We start from the raw sequence: 11,289 nt of genomic DNA on the forward strand, positions 1-11,289 counted from the left end.
TAACTAGTCAATCTGTACGTGCAATGCACGTTAATTGGAAAGAATATTAAGTACATGCGGATATTAAGCAGGATATTATTTGTGTTAGCATTATATTTTTTATGAAATTAATTGCACGCTAAACGTGTTGAGTGCTTAACATTGAAGCAGTCTAGATCGTTGGATTGAGATGATTTGATGGGCGAGATTAATCGGATATATTTTTTTGGGTCTTTTTATATTAGTATAGATATAGATAAAAAAGTAACGGAACATCAGCTCAATTGCAAAAATACGTTGGGCTCTTTCCACGTCACATCGCCGCCGGCCGCCAAGATCGAGGCGGCGCCGCTGCGCCGTGCGCCTGGGGTGAGGGGCGGGGAGGCGACGGGGCCGAGGGCCACCGTGCGCGCTGGGAGCAGCCTCCGCCTCGGCCCGATTCGACGCCGGCGCTGGCTCCGCGGCTCGGCATCGTGCTCTTATCGCTGCGCCGTATCGCGGCGGATGGCGCCTCAGCCGGAGTGCGCCGCTCCGCGCGCGCCTGAGGGAGTCGTGGTATGGCGTAGCCACTCGTCGGAAGGAGCCCAGCCGAACGCTGGAGGGCCCTCGCCGGGGCTGTTCCAGTGCTTCAACTGAAGGAATTTTATTCGAAGAACAACATGGTACCTTCTCCCTTCTTTTCTATGGATGTTTTGTTGATGGTGGTGCCTGAGGTATAAAAATGAGATTGGACATGCAACGGTGATTTCTAACAATGCTAAAACCTGGTGCAACGTGTTCTTAATCTTGTTCTTGCTTAATATTTTCTTCCCGGTTGTGCTTGCTTAATGAATGTGCGATGCATCTCTCTATCCAACTGCTCACAGTGGAGAGTAACATAGAGTAGTAACTTGTCGATGTTACTAGTCTATATAACTACCTCCATAGTGGGTAGTAACATATAAGTGATATCATGAAAGAGTTCATTTATTAGGCTATAGACTCATTATGCCTTGAAATGTGTGATGTTACGGTAACTAGCTAAGTTACCACAAACCCCTCTCTTCTCATTAATTAGCTGCCACATAAGCAATCTTGTATTGAAATGTGTGATGTTACTACTTAAGTTACTCACATTGTGACTAGTCTCCTACAGAAGTCTACAACACAAATCTGATTAGTTTTACAAGTTCGGTACCACAATGCGAATAACGGTCATACAAAGGCTATTTGACAAACACAGCAAAAGGCAAGCACAATTAATCCACGGAAAATCAAGCAGATTGTAAACTGGGAAGATATAAAATCAAGCAGCTATCTTGATTCTTGACACGTGCGGAGACACATGGAGAAAACAATTCTCTGAAAAATAGACACCGAAAGAAAACAGCACACTTGTACTACTACTTATCCACCCCTTCCTATTTAAACTTGCACATTAGCATCCATCATCTGCCGTGCAACACCCACGATGGTTGAAAGGGTTTGGTAATTAGCCATGTCCCTTGCACTGCCGGTAAGGAGCATACCTAGTTCCAGGTCTCTCATATCCTCCAAGGCACCTTGCAATTTTGTGCTAGTGTTCTTGTTCTGGAATACTCTGATGCAGTCTGGCTTGCGTTGCATCATCCATGTACATAACTTTGTCACTGTCTTGATTATTATCAGATACTCAAGTGAGGGACCCTTCCCTTCCAAGCTATCAAAAGAGTGGCCCTTGCACTGTTCTATTATATGATTCAGTTTATCCATAAAGTCATCCATGGAAAGAGGAACGAGCGCAAGTGCATTATCAAAATCATCTGGACTGATCTCCAGTTTGTCACATATCTCCAATGTAAGGCCTAAGAAGGCTGCCAGGGATTTTCTTTTAGCACCTTCGAGCTGAGCAACAGCCGGCAAATTGTCACTAGGATTGTTTCTGTTAGCAGCGTGAGAGTGGTGAGCCCCGAGAAAACTGTTCAAGCGATAAAGTGCCCGAGAAAATGGGGGGCGGCCCCGGTTGTGCTGTGGAGAACCCGTCTGATTTGCATTTGCTGCTTGTTGCTGCCCAAGGTTGTGCTGTGGAGAACCCACCTGATTTGCGTTCGCTGCTTGTTGCTGGCCTGGGTTATGTTGGGGAGAACCCGCCTGATTTGCGTTTGCTGCTTGTTGCTGGCCTGAGTTGTGCTGTGGAGAACCCACCTGATTTGCATTATTTGCTGCTTGTTGCTGGCCCGGGTTATGCTGGGGAGAACCCACCTGATTTGCATTTGCATTTGCTGCTTGTTGCTGGACCAGGTTATGCTGGGGAGAACCCGCCTGATTTGTGTATGCTGCTTGTTGCTGGCCTAAGTTGTGCTGTGGAGAACCCACCTGATTTGCATTTTCTCCTTGCATATAACTTTGAGCACCTGCCATGCCAAAAAACAATTTAGTAAAGAACAAAACCTCTTATTCGAAGAACAAGGGTGCATGTGCGATATTTCGACAGCAATGTTACATCAAGTAAAAAGAAAAATGGTGGTGCATATTCTACTCATGATGTGTACTACTCCCTCCGTTCGGTATTACTTGTCGCAGAAATGAATACGTCTAGATACATCCATTTCCGAGACAAGTAATTCCGAACGGAGGGAGTAATTAAAAACCAAGGTATGATAATATTCATTACTCATTTCTTTTTTCGATAAACAAAATTGTTAAGGCTCATGCCTTTTTATTGGAATTTCTGCTATGGAGTACGCATGGTCCCAACGAACTTTTGTGTTCCGTTTGGCATGCATCAGTCCAAAACACGAGTGGAAAACAAAATCTTTTTTTCCGAACTTTTGGGTTCCATTTGGTTCTGCTCTATGCTAGCCCCCATTTGAATTTCTCTAGATGTTTGGAAATTCGATTGTAGCAAACAGGTTCATGGTGGCACACTACAATGAAGATTAGGACTACGAATTGTTGTGTCAGATCAAACTTAGATACTACATCAACCTAGGTCGAGTAAAAGTCTACTGAACTGTTAGATATAAGTTCACAAATTTATGTTATGTTTCATCACGCATATTAATTATATCCTCTATCTGAAAAATGTGATGCTGATGACAAAGATGAGATATAATAAATAAGTGACTTCACCATTCCGAACTGCTCTTTCGTATCTGTGAAGCATAGAGTACTAATTGATTATTGGAAAAATAATATGGAAATCTATATGTATTCTTACCTCATGTAGATTTGTTTTGACTGATGCGAGATGCTCCTCCCTTTCTGCAGGATTAGAATTTGCACAAAGTTGCATCAGCAGTTGTGCTATGGGAGTTTGATATAATCTATGGTTTACCGCAGGAATCATATCTGTGAGAAGCTGAACTGAAGTATTTGTCTCTGTGCTGAAATTCATGATCGTCATACAATTGGCATTGTCCATTGCCAGTACTGCTAATGCTTCACCTGCGGTCTTCTTGAGTCCTTCACTCTCATTAGCAGCATCAAAGAAGATGTCCATCAAGTCGTTAATGAAATCAGCTACGCCATCAAGTCCAAGGGTAGCTCGAGTGGACGTATCCAAAGATAGCTCCGTAAGGATCTTTGTTGCTGGAACCTTTAGCTTGTCGTACATGTGGTCCTTTTCCAAGATTGAGCAAATATTGTGCGCTACTATCCCGTTGCTACAAATATCTTGGCGTATCTTTTCATTGGTTTCATCTGTGCCACTGACAAGCATGCTCACCACTTCCAGTGCCTTCTCAGTTATTTCCATGGTGATACCATCATCTCTGAGGATCTCATACACTTTATTTTTTACTGGGGATATGATTTTGGAGAAGAGACCCTTGTAATCATATATGTGCTTGCAGTTGTCCGGGTTAACTGCAAGCTTGGCAAGAATCAACAGGCCATGGATAATTAGAGGTTTGCTTTCAGCTCCACTGGTAGTCCTGGAGGATTGAAGAGTTCTTTGCTGTCTATTTCTGATGATTTCTGCTCTCTGCCGAGCTACCCTTTCCATTAATTGCTTAACAAAAATACAAGATCCATTGCTTTCTCCTCCATTGGCAGTGCTGGCTGACTGAATAGCCCCCTGCTGGTCAATTGTGATGTCAATAGCTGTCTGATGGTCAATGTTGACATTGGTAGCCGGTGTTGATATTTTCGTAAAGTAGGGATCAATCATGGAAGAAATGGACTCTGTTGCTCCTGAAATGGACTCTGTTGCTGGCAAGATGTGCCACAATTTGTGCGATGCATATTTTTGTCCTCTGATCAGTGCGGCTCTTTGAGGTAACCATGTCAAGCAGCCTAGAAACACAGAGCGGTGAGGATTGTATCTGGGATAGTGTTCTTGTTCTATGGTCCTCTTGGGATGTCAATCTATGCATCACCAAAACTGCATCAATGCGGTCCTGACTGTACTCAGATTTCATCATTTCTGCTGCGAAGGAAGCCAGGTTCCTGTTGATTGTACTTGACACCCCATTTTTTATGGCCATGCTCAAGGTTTTGTCCATATATTTGTCAATCAATTCTCTCTTATCCTCAAGTCCATACTTGAAGCTCACGTGGTTTGCAAGATAAGAGCGATACAACCTCAGAAACAACCACAAGATGAACAATCCACCTTGGAGAAGCACGAGAGCATAGAACAAGATAAGTGCACGAAACACATTGGAATTGTCATGGTGTCTCGACAGGATGGCAATGAGACGATAGATGGAAAGTGATATGCAGCCTAGCCCTGCGATCATCGGGACCGCAAGGACCAATATTGCTAAGAAGGCCACAATGGTTATGAAATCCCTCGCACTTCCAAGTGCCAGCATGAGATAGTAAACGAAATTTTGGCCAGTTGCTCGGCCAGTCAGCGGCCTCCCCCGCCCCCATTTCGTGTAGTGCTCGGCGCCCAATTCGAGGAATGCTGGTGGAACTTGGTTGAAGAATTCTGCCTCGGGGCTTACATTTATGCCCACGACCCTGTGGCTCAACAGAGACAAACTAATTACTCCTACTGTACTGGATCTGTTTTATATTACGGCTAGTCAAGAGTGATAAGCAGAGGACGGGGATTGAGGAGGTATACCTGGCTGTTTGTACTCCCTCCGGTCCTTTTTAGTTCGCATATAAGATTTGACTAAAGTCAAGCCTCGTAAAGTTTGACCAACTTTATAGAAAAAAGTACCAACATTCACAATCTGAAATCAATATCAATAGATGTGTCATGACTTAAAGTTTTATATTGTATAACTTTAACATGGCAGATGTTGATATTTTTTTATATAAATACGGTCAAACTTTGTGAAGTTTGACTTTAAAGAATTCTAATATGCAGAGTAAAAAGGACCAGAGGGAGTATGAAGACGATGGCGGTGATGACCCAGAAATCAGCCTTCTGTAGGGAAGTGGAGAAACCGCCGAGCAGGACGACGGTCGCCCAGACCAAGGCGAGGGCGCCGAGCCCCGTGGCAAGGATCTGCAGGAACATCTCGGTTACCATGCAGATGTTAAGTGGCAGCTCTGGTACCTGGTGCAAGGGCGTGTCTCCGCTCGTTGGCCGTTCAAGGTCGAGCCCTCGAGCACCTTGCAGCTGGAGTGCATCCTTCAAGACCACCACGACTCCACGCACAAGTTGCACCACCACCCTCGAAGCCGCCCTCCAAGCCGCCCCTACCACCACCTCCATTCTGCTTGCGGTCTGTTCAACCAAGCAGCTTGGTTCTCCTCTATCAAGTGTTCTAGTCTTCTAGCTCTAAATGCTGTCTGGGAATGCAAGCGCACACATATATCCTAGAATCAGACAACCACCAGGTATATATTAACGCGTACGAATTTCATATACCACCTCTTGTCTGCTTGACCAGATTCTAGGACTTGCTGCGTGTTACTATTCTATATACCCAACTTGGAAGTAAAAGTTAGTATGTGCAACGGCCACTATGCTATCTTAATCACGACCACGATGCACATCAACCGATCCGGATCATATTGTATGTAGCAGCTGGTAAAGCATGATTATCGTCTAATGCTTTAGGATCATCTTCCCAAGTCACCACATTAATATTTATCCTCTCGGACAAGATCTTGACAGGATCACCCGCCCCTGCTTCGTCTCTCCTATGCGATTTGGCGGCCACCCCCACCGGCCACCGTGACAACAATGGTGGAGCCAAGATTGGCTGACTGACCCGGGTGAGAAACTAAGGGCGAAAAATAATCCCCCCCCCCCCCTCCCCCCCAAAAAACTAAGAATCCGAATCATATTGTAGCTGGTAAAGCATGATTATCATCTTCCCAAGTCACCACATTAATATTTATCCTCTCGGACAAGATCTTGACAGGATCACCCGCCCCTGCTTCGTCTCTCCGATGTGACTTGCGGCCACCCCCACCGGCCACCGCCACAACAATGGCGGAGCCAAGATTGGCTGACTGACCCGGGCGAGAAACTAAGGGCGAAAAATAATCCCCCCCCCCCCCCCCCCCCCCCAAAAAAACTAAGAATCCGAATCATATTGTAGCTGGTAAAGCATGATTATCATCTTCCCAAGTCACCACATTAATATTTATCCTCTCGGACAAGATCTTGACAGGATCACACGCACCTGCTTCGTCTCTCCGATGTGACTTGCGGCCACCCCCACCGGCCACCGCCACAACAATGGCGGAGCCAAGATTGGCTGACTGACCCGGGCGAGAAACTAAGGGCGAAAAATAATCCCCCCCCACCCCCCCCCCCCCCCAAAAAAAAACTAGTTTCATGGCATACAGAAGTCATGCTATGTTGCATAACTAATAAGAACTCTTAACACAATATTCAATTGCAGTATTTGTTCAATCATGTTTCAACTAATAAAATAAGACATATTAAAACGGAAATAGCCAATGGGTCTTATGAAAATGTTCGCGAAGGAATAGCTTCGACCGACACCAGGGCCAAGAAAACAAATTTGCGATTACAAAAACCCATGAGTAGTAACTTTTATATAGTGCCAGGTTTGCTTTTTTCACCCACCCAGGATACCACGAGAGTCATTCCTCTATGAGACTTTTAACACGAGTATTATGATAGACCATGGTTGTTACAGAAAAGTTTCAGAAATGTTCGACTCCTTTTGATTTTTCTAAAATGGTTTTTTCCATTTCAGGTGCATTGGCCCCTATGTTCCAAAGATCTGTGTCGATATTAAAAGACCATACATAACATAGATGATACGAAATATTGTACGAAATCAAATGATTGATTGCTCCGAGCTTTCCATGATTACATCTTCAATGATAGAATCAGCTAAACCTTAGAAGATTAATTTTGAAATGCAAATCAGTGCAACGCACGGTCATTTAGCCACTTATATTGAATTTTTTTTACTAAATCAGTTTCCACATTTAAGTTCTCTGCAGAATTACAAAATTAAGGGAAACAACCTCCAAAGACCAAAGTTCAAGTCGCCGGTTCCCTTTTTTCTCGTCAAAAAACTCTCCGCGGGCGAAGAACCACGCACACGCGCTTCCGCTTTTTTTTTCTAGGATCACACGCGCTTCTGCTTCTCTCTAATCTGGGTGTTGGGCTGGCCAACGGCCCAGCAAGAGAGGTAGGAATTGGGCTGTGCCCCAGGCCAATTGTTTTTTCTAAATATAAGGCCGAGATTTTTTTCCCAGGCCATTGCCTGGGCTGCCTGGGCCCCAGCTACGATGTTGCCACAGCCACTTCACCAGCCACCACCCCCTTGCTGGCATTTCCAAACGGGCGCCTTGAGCGGGAGCAACTAGTTAATGAGTGCTCCTTCAGGAGCCTCACAATGATCAGCACCACTTGACGCGCTCTCAGCCGTTCGTCACATGTCACGCTTCGAGCGCTTTCTTTGGATTTTTTTCGCACGTGTTTTCGGCTTTTTAAACGATCTTTTTCAGGGTTTTTTTCGACGTTACGGTTTTTCATTGGTCTTCCTTAGCTTTTGGATATTTTTTTTTGTGCAAAAAATACGTTTTTTATTTTTCTCTTTTGCGAGAGTCGCGGTTTTGTTTCGCGAGAGTCATGGCCGTGTCTCTCGGAAACGAAAAAAAACATGTTTTTTGTTTTTTTTACTTTCTTGAGTCACGGTTTTGCTTCCACAAGAGGCACGATTGTGCTTTCCCGAGAGTCACGGCCGTGTCTCTCGGAAACGAAGAAAAACACGTTTTCTATTTTTTTCCTTTCGCGAGAGTCACGGTTTTGCTTTCGTGAGAGGCATGATTGTGCTTTCGCGAGAGTCACGGCCGTGCATCTCGGAAACGAAAAAAAACGTGTTTTCTTTTTTTTCCCCTTTCACGAGAATCACAGTTTTGCTTCCGCGAAAGGCACGGTTGTGCTTTCGCGAGAGTCACGGATATGCCCCTCGAAAACGGAAATAAAACGTGTTTTTTCCTTTCGGAAGAGTCACAGTTTTGCTTCTGCGAGAGGTATGGTTGTGATTTTCGCGAGAAGCATGGTCGTGCCTCCTCGGAAATAGAAAAAAAAACGTGTTTTCTCTTTTTTTTTCTTCCACGAGGGTCATGGTTTTGCTTCCGCGAGAGACATGGTTGTGATTTCGTGAGAGGCACGGGCCTGCCTCTTTCAGAAAGGAAAAAAACCCGTGCTTCCGGTTCAGTTCTTTCGTCCGATTTTTTTCATGAAAAAAAGTTCGTCAAAACCTATTAACATAGGATCTAGTTTTGAAGATCTCGATGCGAGAAATCCAACGACGAAAGCGATTCGAGATTTGGACGCACAGTTCGAAAGATAAAACGTTTTGAGTAACGAATCAAAACTCTCAGGTTGCGACAAGTGGCGTACATGCAGCGCGCCACTTGTCACAACCTAAAAAGGTTGGAGTGATCTTTGCACATGCAGCATGCCCCGCGCTTGGCTGGCTTGTTTCTTTCTTTTTCTTTATGTTCAATACTGCAGCAAAAATCATATTTTGAATGTGCGAGCTCTAACTTATGATCTTCTGGTTGAGAGAGCAGTGCACTGACCAAAAGGACACCATTCTGTTTGTGTCTATTAACTTCTTTTCACCCTTTTATTTATCTAGGCCGCGAGAGACTCCAAACCAGCTTTCACTGCTTCGCTGATTTCAGGGTGTTTTTTTTCTGGTTCTTTTTCCTTTTTATTTTCTTGTTTTTTTCTTCAATGTGTGAACTTTTTTCAAATTAGGTGAACTTTTTCTAAAATTGATGAACTTTTTTAAAAATTTGATGAACTTTTTCAAATTCAATGAACTCTTTTCAAATTTGATGAACTTTTTTTCAAATTGGATGTACTTTTTCAAAATTGATGAATATTTTTCAAATTCAATGATTTTTTTCAAAATCGATGAACTTTTTCAAAATTGATGTTTTTTTTAAATTCAATGAACTTTTGTTCGAAATCGATGACCTCTTTTTCAAAATCAATGAACTTTTTTAAAATTTAATGAACTTTTTTCAAAATTGATGAACGTTTTTTCAAAATTGATGATATTTTTATTTTTTGATGAATTTTTTTTGCAAAATCAAAGAACTTTTTTTTTCAAAATCAAAACTATTTTTTGATGAATTTTTTATAAATGGATTATTTTTAAAAAAAATATGTGAACTAATTTTGAGGTTTATGAACTTTAATTCATGAACTTTTTATAATAACTCGATGAACTTTTTTCGATTTTCTTGAAGTCTGATGTATTTCGTGAACTTCTTCTAAATTTTTATGAACCTTTTCAAATCCGTGAATTTTCCTGAAATTAGTGCCCTTTTTAAAATTCCATGTACTTTTCAAATCTGTGAACTTTTTCCTGAAACGAGTGATCTTTTTTGAATACATGAACCTTTTTTTTAAACAAATTCGTGAAACTTATTTTTATTGTTTGTCAGCTTTTTTTTTTGGAACCGCGCGGCTTCCATTGTTTCTTAAGAGTTTTGCGGTACAATTTGTATCTTTCTTGTAGCTAGTAGCTCAACTGGTTAGCTTGCTCGTGCAGTACGTGGACGGCGTGAGTTCGAATCCTCGCCCCCCCCCCCCCCCCCCCCTCCTTGCTGGTGAAGGTAGGAGCATAGTAAAGGAGATCACGGCGTGAAGAACTGACTTTGGGACATACTCGTTCCGTTTTGAAAGTATGCTTAAGCCAGGTTTTCTATTTGCAGCACTGGCGGAGCTATGTGTATTACTGCAGGTGCCATGGCCCCCTCAGCTCTTGGACTTTTTGTGAAGAAGCTCTGTATTTGGGTGCCATTAATTGAGAGAAATGTAGTTTTTGACCCCTTTAAAAAATATATTTTGTCATTTGGCCCCTCAGCCATATGTCGCTAGCTCCGCCACTGATTTGCAGGCCCCCTCTCCATCTGCATTGGTCATCGCCAGATCTGGCAGTGGCGGCAGCCTGCAGGGCTGGCCCCTGCGCCCACTTCTCTACTCCGCGTCTTCGCACTGGACTTCGCCACTGCCCGCCCTCAACTGCTCACCATCGAAGGCTGCAGCTCTAGCGCGCTCGACACCCCCCGTCCCGCCTCATGTAGTTCCAAACGCCACACCTACCATCTCCACCACCCGGAGTTTGGTCGTCGTTGCACTCGCCAACGAAGGTGGCATCGCGGCTCCAGTGACATTGGAGCCCTCCACATCCCAGTTCTTCCAATGGGTTGTCGCTGTTCGTGGCTCTGTTCACCGAGGACGCCTTGCCGGTTGGATTTTCCTAGATCTGGGGTCACCCATTTTAGCGCTTCCCGACGGTATTGGCGGGTGATTACCTGGAGAAGCTTTTGCTGCCTAGTGAAGAGGAGTTTAGATGTCCGCACTAGGGCGACAAGAAAAACCGTTTCTGTAAACAGCGAAGAGAGGAGGGAGAGAGGTGATTTCAGACCCATCCAACACTCACCCAGAGATGATACCTTTCCAACGATAGACATACACTAGTTAAGGAGCAATGTTTACACACAAAAATTTATAGAACTAACAGATGATAACGTTAAACACGGGTAAAGAAAGAATTTAAGAACAGAAGTACTTACTGTGAATCTCCTGTCTTTCAAGATATCTGCTTCAAGAAAAGATCACAAACGAGCAATGTCCCCTTTCCAGAATTACGCAAGTAGAACTAGAACGAGATCTGGAGTTGCAGACAGTAGTGGAAGAACCCAAAGCAAGCAATCAGCGATAGAAGAAGAAGAGCAAAGCGGCAGGGGAGAGCTTCCACAAGTGGCAGTAGGAAGGATATGAGCAGCAATATATCCAGTGAAGGCGTCTGTTTTGTGGCTGGAGTGGATGCACGGTCCCTTTCAAGGTAGAGATTAGTCAGTAATGGAGGCCACAAAAGATCAATCGTGGAAGCGGAGCTGGGTCTTGACCGGTCGTCCCTGAGCCTGGAATAT

The 11,289-nt window shown here is 43.9% G+C and overlaps 1 protein-coding gene and 1 long non-coding RNA gene across 2 annotated transcripts; one reads left to right on the forward strand and one right to left on the reverse strand.

Moving 5' to 3' along the window:
- Positions 1 to 264: 264 nt before the first annotated feature.
- Positions 265 to 5,743, forward strand: LOC123105676 (uncharacterized). The gene is made up of 3 exons (XR_006450975.1): positions 265 to 641; positions 3,208 to 5,005; positions 5,261 to 5,743. It is a non-coding gene; the product is annotated as an uncharacterized lncRNA (long non-coding RNA).
- On the reverse strand, positions 1,120 to 4,108 carry LOC123105675 (uncharacterized). Its single transcript, XM_044527784.1, has 2 exons — positions 3,158 to 4,108; positions 1,120 to 2,351 (listed from the first exon to the last, which is right to left on the reverse strand). Exons 1-2 carry the CDS (start codon positions 4,106 to 4,108, stop codon positions 2,289 to 2,291), a joined length of 1,014 nt encoding a protein of 337 aa, XP_044383719.1. The 3' UTR covers positions 1,120 to 2,288.
- Positions 5,744 to 11,289: the final 5,546 nt, after the last annotated feature.

Source organism: Triticum aestivum, chromosome 5A (genome assembly GCF_018294505.1).
Source record: "Triticum aestivum cultivar Chinese Spring chromosome 5A, IWGSC CS RefSeq v2.1, whole genome shotgun sequence".
NCBI classification, from domain to species: domain Eukaryota; kingdom Viridiplantae; phylum Streptophyta; class Magnoliopsida; order Poales; family Poaceae; genus Triticum; species Triticum aestivum.

Excerpts from the sequence above, each read along its gene's own strand:
- LOC123105675 (XM_044527784.1), bottom strand. The coding sequence starts at position 4,108 with ATGATTGATCCCTACTTTACGAAAATATCAACACCGGCTACCAATGTC. Across the intron at positions 2,352-3,157 it reads TCAAAACAAATCTACATGAG|GTGCTCAAAGTTATATGCAA; the intron begins GTAAGAATACAT and ends TTGGCATGGCAG.